This window comes from Falco punctatus (assembly GCF_963210335.1).
Source record: "Falco punctatus genome assembly, chromosome: 4".
Classification (NCBI taxonomy): domain Eukaryota; kingdom Metazoa; phylum Chordata; class Aves; order Falconiformes; family Falconidae; genus Falco; species Falco punctatus.
Window position 1 is genome coordinate 107,956,018 of NC_137583.1, and position 12,844 is coordinate 107,968,861.

Genomic DNA, 12,844 nt, shown 5'->3' on the forward strand with positions numbered 1-12,844 from the left:
CCTTGCAGCAGTTTCTCCGATGGACGTTTGCCAATTTGCAAACAGCTTGAGACTGCAACCTTTTTAATTCAGACCACCAGGAAGCCTTCTTATAGTTCTAACTGGATACAAACTCTTGACAGTTCGCTTATACTGGGTGTGAAGTGAGGGTTATCTGTTGTGTGACCTATCCTGCTTCCCACATACCAGTGATGCAGGTGGTGGTAAGCTAGAAAAGAAAAGCAATGTGACCAGAACGAAGAAGGTAACCAAGAGAAGATTAAAAAAATACCCAAATCTTTACAAGTACATGACTTTCAGCAGAAATTAGCATATGCAGGGAGGTCAGAGGTGACCAGAGGGGATATTTACCGGTTGCTGGACAGCCTGGCTAGGAGGGGTTCCAACCAGCCCTTCTGACACTCGCAGTGTGAATCCATGAAGATAAGCACATCTCCAGTTGCCCGTGCAGCTCCTAACATCCGACCTCGGATGACTCCAAGCCTCTTGTTGCTCCGTATGAGTTTCACACCATCCAGCTTAGAGATGTATTCACTCAGAGCTGACTTCAGGGGCCCTGTCAGAAAGAGAATGATCACCGAAATGCTTTAGATTTTATTCAAGCTGTTATAGAAAAGCAACAGGTAGTAGGAGATGCTACTTCTTGCTGGTAAAATGTTTTGGGGGCATTTGTTTTACATGACCGTGTAGGCCATGTTCCAAATATTCCCACAGCAGCATAATGTCAGAGAAGCAGAAAACCATGGAAACTGAGATTCACTAGATGTGAAGTTATTCCTGTGGGAAATTTAATAGCCTCCTCTCCTGGTTTCAGTAAAAGGTAGGTGCTCTCATCATCTCATAAAAGGCGCAGATCAGAGTGTGATACTACAGGTGTTTGGCTTTTCCGAGTGCTTCAGATTACTTTAGCAATGTGGAGTTTTCCACTCTATGCTTCAGCCAAAGTCCAAGTCTGGAAATTATTACAGCAGACCTGGTCCAGTGGGAAGGCTAAAATTTGCATACTGTGATCTTATTTTAAAGTAAGAAAGTTCAGAGTGGTTGGAAATGATGGGAAAAAAAGAAACATATTTCAAAGTTGAAAGGCTAAGCTGAATTCTAGGGATGGCAGCCAGCTCAGGGCTCCGGTTAGCTCTCTTCCTGAGGGTCCTCTATGCCTTCTGCTCTCCTCACGCACTTCTTGGAGGAGGACAGTTTCTTCCCTGAAGTTTTGGAAAAAAAGAGCTCATACAGAGAAGCAGGGACTACCTTGCTGGCTGAGATCATCAACTAGGATGATATCCTTGAGGGAGGCCTTTGGGGCTGTGTCCATAATGCTGTGCACAGTTCTCAGCAGAGTAGACCAGGCTTCATCATGGAAACAGATGATGACACTAGCAGTAGGCAGACTGGAATCGTATTCTTGCTGTAGGCATCTGCATGGGATCAAATGAGGGAGACAGTGGATACACTGGTACAACCGGCTACTTCTTTGTCAGAGCAAAGTGGTAATCTACACCTAAGCCTTCAAGGATGGAAAGCAGTTTAAGATCTCAGCTTACTTCTGATGAAGAAAAGGAAGTATTAAGGTGTCCAAGACTGGAATACAAAGTGAAAATATGAGAACTACACTGTAAAAAATAAAATACAAAAAGAGGAAAGTTTTGCTGGAATACTCTCCTCTGCTCTGGCTGCCTCAAAACACACAGCTCAAACAGCAATGATCCAGAAGGCAAATTAAAACTGAAAAGACAATTAGACAAACCGGAAAGGGGGATAAAGCAGGTCAGTCAGTCTCCACCAATTTCCACATTTTCTCAAGTAACAGAGAAAACAACAAACTGAAATGAAACCTTTAAGACTAACAAGTACAATAACTCATCTGCACAACAGATGAGTATACTTGTGCACTACCTGACCAGGATCCTAGTGAATGAAGCCAACATCTCAGTCCTGAGAAATGGATCCTTACATGGGCAATGAAAATAAATATAGATTCATTTAAGAAAGTAAATGGATTATCCCTGTAAAGTTTGCACAGGTTGCTTTTTCCGAAGAAAAAGAATCACTGATGAATGAGGCTCCCAGATTCACTCTGTGCCATTTTCTGCCTCTTAGTTTTTAACTCCAGGTACTGACACAATTTACTAAAAGACACTTGACTGCCTGGGTCACTGTATGGCCTTCCTAGAGATGCTCTATAGTGATGACTGGGGCCCATTGCTCCTCAGTTTTCTATGGGGCCAAGATTTCACCCATGACATTGAAATAACTTCCACCAAAATTATTTTGAATCGGAAGTTGCTTTGACAACTCAAGCATTTATGAACGGAGACCACTTCCTATTCATCCTCACAGAAACCATATATGAAAACTACAAACCCTGGTCAAACAATGCCCGTTTCATAAATGTCAGTAAAGGATCTACGAATTGCATTCAAAACAAAAAGTGTTTTCTGATATACCAGTCTTGGTTCAGAGACACAGGACCCACTATACTACTGGCCTGAGGATGCACATTTTCCAGAAAAGGCCTTCAAATGCCCATTGCAGAGATGCAATGACAGTGCCTATATATCTCCTTTGCTTATATTAGAAAACACATTTTAAAATATTTTTATTTCCTGAGTAGCAATTGTTCAGTTTCCTAACTCATTTAATTTCTAGTAGCACTAACTTGTTCGAAGAATTACAGAATTGGCTGAATGTGGCCCATTGTTATTTCAGCTTTTTTGTATTGTCAAGCGAACTGTCATACAGAGTTTACAGTGGTTGTTAAACAATTAGCTACTCAGCAGAGTCTCATGTAAATCATATCTTCTTAACATTGCTATGTTTATTACCATTTTACGTAGTGCTTCTATTCATGGACCGAGGCCCTATGATGCCAGACATTATCCAGACACAAAGCTGTTTATCATTTAAGAGAATAAATAGTCTGAATGATTTAATAGCAAATACAAATAAACGAGTAACATAGATACACTTCTAGGAATACACATTTTAAATGAGCACAATTATAATAATTTAATATAGTTTATCATATTTCACATTAATATCTTTTTGTATAGAGGGGCAAATTTTCTTGATTTTTACATTGTAATGAATCTATGTTGTGCTTGGTTTACTAATTTTCTTTAATCAACAATGCTGTTACTTCACAATTTCACATGGGATAATTATTTCCATTTTCAGCAGGATGGAGAAAAGGACACCCTCATACCTTGGCAGTGTTTGTATTTTCAGACAGGAGAATCTTGATTTAAATAAGTGAAGATTTGATGCAGTACTTTTACTACCAGGCAGCTTCCAACCAGGAACATTTAGTACAGCTATAAGTACCTATATTTTGCAGCATAATACTACAATGCCTCATTGCTAGTACTGTAGTTATAGCAAGAAAATAAGGCTGTTGTGGAATCTTAATTGGAAAAGAATTGAAAATAACTGTACTTGAATACATAACCTAGGTGGCAAGTGTTTAGTTGCCATGGAGATTGGCAAAGGCTTGCAATATAGATAACTAATCTTCAGAAAAATGCAAAAAGGCACTGGTATACAGAAATACCTTCCCTGTAATCTGGAGCAGTTTGATAGACTGTCCATCATAAATTGGCATTTCGAGAAGTCAGGGCTGACTGATATGAGCATAGTGATTTAACCCAATTTGTGAAAAATAAGGAATTGTCACATGCAGCAATGAACAGGAGAGCAATTCTGCCACGGCAAAAGCACTGCAGATAGGGACTCCCACTCATCTTCAGGGAAATGTCTCTTTGAGAAAAATTCAGCTCCCAACAGCACTCAAGTGAAAGCTACACTTTAAAAATGAACTTTAAACCCTTTTTAGATACATTGCTAGTTTCTGTTTGCCTGGATATGTTTGACACTCAAGCCAAATAGCAGAAAACAGATCTTCTTTGGGGCAGAACGCCCATCATAAAAATCACAATGGAAGGCTTGATTTGGCTCCTCTGTCCCAGGTGGGTGTCAACAGCAGCTGGACCAACTGATAGCAGCAGAAAGCACTCAGAGATGATGGTACCTCAGAGAATGAGCTTCAGTGTGGAAGAACAACTTTCTAATACAACTGGACAAGTTATTAGGCTTTTTCACCCAGAAACCCTGGCTGCGTCAAAACTGGTACTCAAAGTAAATGGGGCAAAACAAGATACCAGATTCATCTGTCAGAATATGTTTTACTGTGAGATCAGTAGGAGTGCTGGAAGAGACTGTTTTACACATCTACTTTCTGAAAAGTAGCATACAGCATTCACCTGGAAAGACACGCAAAGAGATGTGAGTTATGTTAGAAGATAGGGTTGCATGAGAGAGGTCTAAAGTATCACTTTCCCGGTGAGGAAATTGGGTTCTGGGCTGTCAAGCCACTGCACAGCCTGTAGGCTCTGGTGTATTTCCAGCAGAGCTCTGTACTTTTCACACAGGAAGAAACTTTATTTATGCTGCTCATTGTTCCAATGCAAAACACAAAAGACCTTGTATATCTGATTTTCTAAGGAAGAGCAGCTAAGTATATCTTATGCCATTTACATTACACACCTTACACACTGGTTTAAGAGTAAACATGAAGTATGCAAGTATGAAGTTTGCCCAGCCTTATTTTAAAGTACCTGGAAGCGCTTCATGATTAGCTTCAAGCTAGGCATAGCTTCTGGTATGAAGGATTTGCCATCTAATTTCAAGGGAAATGAGAGAGACTGAGTCCATGGAGCTAACTCACTGAAATGCCTCTAAGTGGCTGGGTTCTTTCTAACTAAATAATAACAGACATTATTAGGAACAACATAATTCAAATAGAGTAATAGACAATCCGATTCATTACTGCTTCGCTCTCGTTTTACACTGCTATAAAACTGGACTGACATAGTTGTGAGCTAGGCCCCCAGAGTAAATTACACCTAAAAAATCTGTGTGGTTTGTGTGTTGTGCCATAAAGGACAGGACTGTCTTAGAGGCAGACCTCTGCTGCAGGTTTATGATCTGGATTTAGGTCTGAACAAACATGAAGCCTCAGATGTTCAGATCTGTGGTTTCAATCTGGACTCTGTAAGCTGTGGTGTTGATAGCTCTTTAGGCTGTAACTAGTCAGACAGGAAAACCCATCCAAGAGCTCTGAGACCATGGCTTAAACCTTACAGAGATCAGTATTAACTAAACCTGTGCCTTGTTGGATGGCCCCTCAGCTGCCAAAGTAGAAATGTTTTTTGGCTCACATCACAGGCAGTAAACCAGGGTCATCACTCCTCCTTTAACATTACACAGTTCAAAGAGGTGCCAGTGGAGCATGGCGAAAAATAACTGAAATGGTATCAGCATTTCGTCATTCAATGCAATTACCCAAATTAACACTAAACCTAGCCAGCAAGTGTAAAAAAAGTTTCATTTCTCCTTCCTTAAGATTGTCCCCTTAAATAAGAGCCACCAGCTGCCTTTAAACACGTGAAAATGACCCTTAGGAAAAAAAAAATGGGTTTATATGTATGTACATATCCTGTGTCTGTTACTTAATATGTTTTCTGGTGCATCTTTCCACTGTGTCCTGGGGGGAAAGCCACAACAGGTTTTGTTGCAGGAGGCAAGAAAAAACCACCCAGCCACCACCCTTTCCCTCTCCCCTGGCCAGGGGAGCAGATACATCTCAGCCCCTCTTTAAGAAGGGTCACGAATGACCCCTCTGGGGCTGCTGGAGTAACTGACTCCCAAGTCTCCAGGCTTCAAATGCAACACATGTGGCTTCAAATGTAACGTGTGGGGCTTCAAACGCAGCACATGCTCCACGCGGCCGTAAGGCCTGCCTGCTGCCAGCTACCTTGGTGTTGGCAGACCTGCTCAGGCACACCAATCTCCACCAGCCTCCCTCGCAGGAGTTTCCTTTCAGTGTTTGTCGTGCCACTCGTACTAAAAAAGCTGAAAGCCCCGAACTCCTGTATTCAAACAATGCAGCGCGTGTGGCAAACTCGGTAGGCCCAGCACGAGGCGCACCGTGAGGAGACGGCTGGGGCCTTGCGGCGGGAAGCGGCGGGGCGGCCCCTCACTCAGCTCCGCGTCCCCTGGCGGCAGAGCGGGCCCGGGGCGGGCCCAGCGGGCGGGAGGGCCGGGGCCGAGGCCCGGCCGGGCCGGACAGACCGCCCCCCACCCTGCGGGACCTCGGCACCCAGCGCAGCGCCGTGCGGGTTCCCTTCGCCGCCCCAGAAAACGCACAGCCAGCCGGCGGGGAACGGCGGGGCCCGGGCACACGGAGCATTCCCCCGCCGCCCCTCAGCACCTGCTGCGGCGGAGGCACCCCGCCCGCGGGCGCCGACAGGGGGCGCTGCCGCCCGCCGCGTTGCCGTGGTGACGGGCCGGGCCGGGCCGCCGTGTCGCGGCGGGGAGGCGGGCGGGGGTCGCAGGTAACGGCACACCGCAGCGGCCTGCTGGGGCGCGGTACGCTCGTTCGTCCTCCCCTTTCTGACCCGGCGCCCCCTGCAAGTCGTAGCTGCCTCCCCCCGCCGCCCCCTTCGCTGTTGCCAGCAGTCGGCTCCTGAGGGCTTGACCCAGCGGCGGTGTGCCGGTGCCTGCGCCGCGGGCTCGGGCTGCTGCGGCCCGGGGAGGGGCGGCCGGGCAGCCCGCGGGGGGGGTCGGGGTCCCGCCGGCGGCGGGGCCGGGGCGGCCAGGGGGGGAGGCCGGGAGCGTACCCGGCTCTGAGGAACGGGGGGCTGTTCCTCAGCGAAGCGTGGGGAAAAACGTTATCTCGAACCGGAGCGGCGAGGCTGGCAGGGAAGGCGCGGGGCTCGGAGCAGGAGGGGCTCACGGCGGCGGGGAAAGAGGCGATTTTCTCCCAGAAATTAAATAGGCTGTTTTACTTACAACGGGTGTCGTACCTCAGGCGGCTCCCTGCGCAGAGAGATCCGCTCGCTAAGCGCTTCGTCAAAGCCATGGGTGTCCAGGCCGGGCGGGTGCCCCCCCGCCGCAGCCCCGTCCCCAGGCTGCAGGGGAAGGGACAGGAGCTGGGGCTCGGGGTCCCCCTCTGCCTTGCCCCCCGGCCGCCGGCCCTGCTGCTGCACCACCCGATAGCCCTTCCTGGCCTTGCTGTGGTTCCTCCTGCCGGCGGGCGACACGACGGCGGCGATCAGCTCGTCCTCCCGCAGGGAGATGAAAGGGGATAGCCCGTCCAAAGGGTAGTACTGCTGGCTCTCCTCCGGGGTCTCCAGCATCTCCTGGGGCTCCGCAAAGTCCATCTGGTACCCTTCCCGGGGGCTGAACTCCACGGGCTGGAAAGTCCCGTCCTTGCTCTGGGTGCTGGGTGGTGGAGTCAGCATTGTAACCATCAGTAGCAAAAAGCCCAGCATCAACAACAACAAGAGAAACTGCAGCTTACGTGATCCATATCTGCACTTCTTCCTCAAGAACATGCTGTTGGTGACAAAATGATACAGATGGTCATGTTAAATATCACTTGGATCTTCCACAGACTCCAGTCCTCGGGTTGCAGCAAAGCCCTGTTTTTCACTATCTGCCAAGAGGATTTTTTTTACTCCCCTCAAATTTCACTGATGCCGTTTCATGCTTTCCTCTCTATTTACAGATAAAATATAACATTCCTATTAATATTGCACTTACTGTAGTAAAACATAGCATGGATCCAGTGAGAGAAAGTAGATCCTCTGTTATACAGAGTCCCAGCTTAGTTAGGAAAGCGCATATTCAGCTGATGAAAAGAATAACTGAAGTTTTGATTTTTTTCCTTTTCAAAGTAAAAAGAAATTCCATTTCTTATAGTTCCCTTTCAGAGTAGATCTTGCTTCTTCAAAGTTTCCAGTTGCTGCCTGGATTGAAGCGCCTTATCTCTGAAAGCAGATCTGACAGCTCTCCCCCGCTCAGAGGCTTCAAGTTAACTGCGATCAACAGATGAGAACTAGTCGGTCCCTGACTTTCTTTCACACATAACTACGGCACTCAGTCAGGAAGCACTTTGCCAGACATAATACAGAGCAATGTGTGCGTCTTTCTCTTGGTCCTAATGCCCTCACTGTTCTTGTCCTATCAAATCAAAACTTTGCAAAAGCTGTAAGAGGTGAAATATAAGCAGCAAAACATTGCATTAGAAAAGAAATCAAGGCACACCGTGAATCGCTCTACTTCTGAATAGCCATATTAAGCTAAGAATGCTCAGAGCAAGAAGCAAGATTTTTATAAACCGAGTAAAAGATGGAATGCACATGGTTTATTTAAGGTTAGATTTATTCATATAGTAATATGCTAGCTGGAGTATATGAGTGTATTTCATATTCAATAAATATTTACAGCTGTAGGGATTTTAACACTGACATAAGGATGCCAGATTATCACCTGGCAGACTGAAGCTGTCTGCTTATCCATAAGTTTGGTACTGCAGGGCAAGCAACATTTCAAGTTTTCATTAGTCCACGAATAACACGTAGAAAACTTGAGCTGGAACAACAACTACTGACACTAAACAAAAATGACAACTTCTGTGATTCAAAGAGGAGCTCAGACTCTGTGGTCTGTTTGCTAATATTGCTGGCATGGATGCTAGTGGGACTGTGGCATTTTTGCTGCAAGACAGATGCTGGTGCAATGGGAAAAGGGGTGAGGCAGTCCATGTGCCTCGGTCTGATGGAAATCAGGTATGGATGTAATTCAGGTGTTGTCAACTCTTTTGATGCTGGGGGCTTGGAATGCGGATTTTCACATATCTTGTGATATTCGATTAGCAGAAAGCTCCAGCTCAAGGAAGCATGTGATTGCTTCCATGTTCACCTTTTGTTAGAAAATGCATTTCTAGGCATTATAGGTAAAAGAAAATCCTGAAGGCATGAAATGCAGTATATTCCAAAGGGAACCAAGGATTTGTTAGGTTTTTTCCCTTCTTCCTCATTACTACCCTGTAAGATGTTCTGTAAGTTCAGTCTATGGTTCCTGGAAAATGGCTTCCAAAAAATTAAAAATGCAAGGGCACCTACTTTCGGACCAAAACGAGTCACAGCCTTCAAAAGGAAGGATGGGATAAGGCACCTTAAAACTGCTCAAGGCATGTGGTGTCTCTCACATCTTGTCTACTGCCCTAACCATCTTATACAGAATGCATGACCAGTCTGCTGAGTTTGGCACCTTCGCTACCTCAGCTGTTCTTTAAAACATATAATGCCGCTTTAATCATATCTTGATTAGAAGGAAGATTTAGCCTATATTTTGATACATCACCATTGTGTGTATGTTTATGTTTTTTTAGCTTAAATTCACAGAACAGTAACATCCTGAGGCACCTTCAGCCCTGAGAATATTATTCTTTATCCTGCTTTTCATAGGGAGAAAGAAGTGTTGATGTTTTCAATTCAATAGGGAAGAAGCACACATTTGCATTAAAAAACCCTGAGTTCAAAAGCATTCATTTAAATAACAATATGTGTCAGCCGTAGAAAGACAAAACGAAATGGAAATGAAGAGACCTGTCCAAGGCACTCTGCAAAAAGCTGGCAGCAGCCACTTGCAAAAGGTTCAGTACCACAGAGTCCCATTATCAGGCATATGAAGAGTGTGTGGAATAAATGGGAGAAAGTATTACTGGCTTTTTTGCTGTTTTTACTTTTCTGACCTACCCAAGTATTTTGATTTCATGTAATATTTTTGCCCTGGCTAAAATTTTATAACAGGACACTGTAACAACTCTGATCAAGATAATTCTGGCCTGCAGTGGGAACTGCTGTATAAATTCTGTCCTGGTGTGTTCTGTGTTGCTGAGCAAATCCACCTGGGTCACTCGTGCAGCTATGTTTCAGCTACAGATGAAAAGACACCCTATTATCAAATTTTGCTTTTGGGACAGAGCTAATAGGCAGCACTATCATTGAAATATATGCAGGTGGAATCTGGCCTTTGAATCACCCTGACCATTTTATCAAAGAAGAAATGAACAACTACAGAAGATGTTTGGAGGTCAGTCTAGTCAATTAAATGAGCAGGTATAAAACTACGAGTAGCACACTTCCAGTAGCCTCTAGTCCCTGTTCAGCATGGACCTCTATTGGAACTTTCTCACAACCACCCCCAGTTCTGCACAATGAGCCTTCCTGAATTAAATTTCAGCCTCCTGAGTGCTGGGAGAGCAGAGGACAGCTGAGGTTCCTCAGAAGCACTTATGAGCCCCCATCAACTGGTCTGTTTTCCAACCTCGCCTCTTAAAAATAAGCCAGGAAAGCACTGTGGGTTTCCACTGCCAGCATCCAAAAGCAAGATTGTCTTTCCAATGGATGAGCCCTTGAGCGTCTGAGAGGATGCCTTGTTTCTGAAATGCACTTGAAGAACAGCATCACTTTCTTGTCATCTCCCCACCTGGAAGTTAAGACTACCACATCCATGGTATTTTCTTTCTACCTATGGTTACCAAAAAGCATGCTACAAAGTAGGCCCTTCACTGGGACACAGAATGAGTTGCTCCTCCTGCCTAGCTGTGAGGGAGTCCCTCTCCCCAGGTATCCCAGGACACTTCCCTGTGCTTCCTCTGAAGGAAGAGGAAGGAGCGCTGCATGTCCCAGGTTCTACCCTCAGGCCTAGAGCCACTGCCTTCTTCCCTACTTCCAGGCTCTTAAGTGCTGCTTCATGCAGGTAGCCCATGGAAGAGGCTGCCCACAAAACGTATTGTTCTCCTTGGACTGCTGTTCTACAGCAGACCCTAGACCTCCTTGGTCAGTGGGAGAGGAATATGTTACAGGCTGTGCCAAATACATCAGCAATTGCTCCAGAAAGGCCCAACCTCTGGTGTCAATATTGACCAGTGCCAAAATTGCGTTGTCTTTCCTGTCAGTAAACCCATGCAGGTGCTGTAAGACTTAGGCTGTTACCAGTCCTGCTCAGTCAGACCTGGTTGTGGAAGGTATACATACCTTCAGTAAACACAAAGTCGAGCTGTGTTGACTACTCCATTCTTTAACGTTTGCTCATGCCTCTGATTGACAAAGAAGAAAACATGTGCCATCCTTTACTGTTGCAAATTCTGCTCGCTAATTGCCAAGAGCTAGAACATTAAATCAAATCTAGGTCTTGTTATTCATTTGAAAAGCATTAGGAAACATAGTTGCCTTATCCAGAGTTATAAACCTTCCAGTCACTGCGGTGTAACTGTTTGTACTTACCCTTTCCTCCCCACTTCATTTTGGCTTGCATTTTTGTCCAAACCATTCCCCATTGCATACTTGTTAAATATTACGTGACATGTTATGTTATCCGTACATGAAGAAACAACATACTTTCAATGTGCAGAGCCCGCATTTAACTGCCAGGAAAATAACAAAGCAAGAACAAAACCAAGGCTGGATGGAAGAAAGAGCGTGTGGACAGGTTGTTACTTACTCTTTAATAAACATCTTGGATTGATTTACACTCCTATGCCAAAAGCAGATGTGCCACCTTCCATTTAAAGACTCCACATGTAGCAGCCCTCATGGTTTCATAGCTGCATGTATCATATGCCACAGCTCTTTGTGCGTTATAACAATGGCTTTATTTGCACAGATGTGAAGAAAGTCCGTGCATAAAATGGGACTGATTACATGGTACACAGGATTTGTTGTGGTTTTATAGTCAAGTTACCTTCCCCATTTTTTGCAGGATAAATTAAGAATATGTATTTTTAGATTATCACAAGTCATAATTTATTTGCCGGTGTTGCAGATGTTTCATTTACTTTGCATTGTAGCAAATATTGTTCACTCAATGAGATTTTCTAATATCAAGCTAGTAATAAATTAGAACAAGATTCTTTAGAACTTGGTTTTGGAGGCTATTAAAGCTTGATAAAATCTGTTGATCACTGGCAGGGATTTCTGCACTTGCATTGTGATTTATAAGATGTTTGCCAATCTGTCAGTGAAGAAAATGCATCTGAAATTCCATTTTTACAAGATTTGTGCTCATAAATCACGTGGCCAGTGTGAAATGGAGTATGTAGGACATGGACCTTTGCACCGCTTTGCAAAAGCGGTTCTGTGGGCATGAAAGTCAGCAGCACTTGATGGAGGGTAGAGGGAATATATCACAGGAGGGACAGCTTCTGGATTTACTATACCACAGCCTTTGGCTAACTCAGAAATGGTAGCTCTCAGGGCTTTAAGTGCAGTAGTAGGTACTCTGTGCTTGAAACCTAGCCTCTAACACAGCCTTAGATAGTTACCAGATATCTGTGGGGGGTGAGACATTTGATCATTATTAACCCACCTAGAAATGACATATCTCAAGCCTTGTGGGCAATACACATGCCATCGTTGCCTCTTGTACTCAACCATTAATAATACTCTGAAGCTGGAGAGGGTTCTGTATACCTTCAAGCCCCAGTACCCCAACCCAAGGTAACCTGAATTCAGCTCTGAAATGGCTGAGACTATTTTAGTATCAGCGTCCTTCGCTAGAAAATCACCCCTTGCTGACCATAAAATCTAGCCCACCATTAGAGACAGGGACAGTACCACATTAGGGACAGGTTCTTAGCTGGCTCTGAATTGCTGTAGCTGTGCAAGTGGAAATAAGGTGGTTTACTCTTTTGGAATAGCTGGCCTGGCCTCTTTGGCTTTAGAAACAAAACAAATAAGGTAAGGGAAATTGATCCCCCATGTAATATTAACAATATCAGTAGAGTTACTTCAGGGGTAAATTCAGCCATGTGGGTGGAAGGTCACTAGAAGGAAATCTTCACCACTAGTTCCCCATGGGGAACTCTGCCTGTAAAGTTTCATCTGTGGCTGGAAATTTACTTTACTGCCACCAAACAGGCCATGAAATCATTCGCAAACATCTGTAAAAACCTGAGTGATACTAAAGCTCCCACAGCAAAGTCTTTTTTCCCTGCTGA

At 44.8% G+C, this 12,844-nt stretch overlaps 1 protein-coding gene across 3 annotated transcripts in view; it reads right to left on the bottom strand.

Annotated features, from left to right (window-relative positions):
- The window catches only part of GALNT15 (polypeptide N-acetylgalactosaminyltransferase 15), a gene marked incomplete at its 3' end in the record, with an annotated part of 27,167 nt that extends 17,642 nt beyond the window's left edge, over positions 1-9,525 (bottom strand). Inside the window, exons 1-4 of one of the 3 annotated variants that reach the window (XM_080386456.1) lie at positions 7,600-9,525; positions 6,847-7,392; positions 1,249-1,415; positions 352-556 (exon numbers count right to left, since the gene is read on the bottom strand). In XM_080386456.1, the coding sequence (XP_080242582.1) occupies positions 352-556; positions 1,249-1,415; positions 6,847-7,391 (917 nt within the window). In that variant the 5' untranslated portion in view covers position 7,392; positions 7,600-9,525. Of the gene's footprint in view, positions 1-351; positions 557-1,248; positions 1,416-6,846 lie in introns of all 3 variants that reach the window. The other 2 variants (XM_080386455.1, XM_080386457.1) reach the window with 2 other exon arrangements.
- Between the last annotated feature and the right edge of the window lie 3,319 nt (positions 9,526-12,844).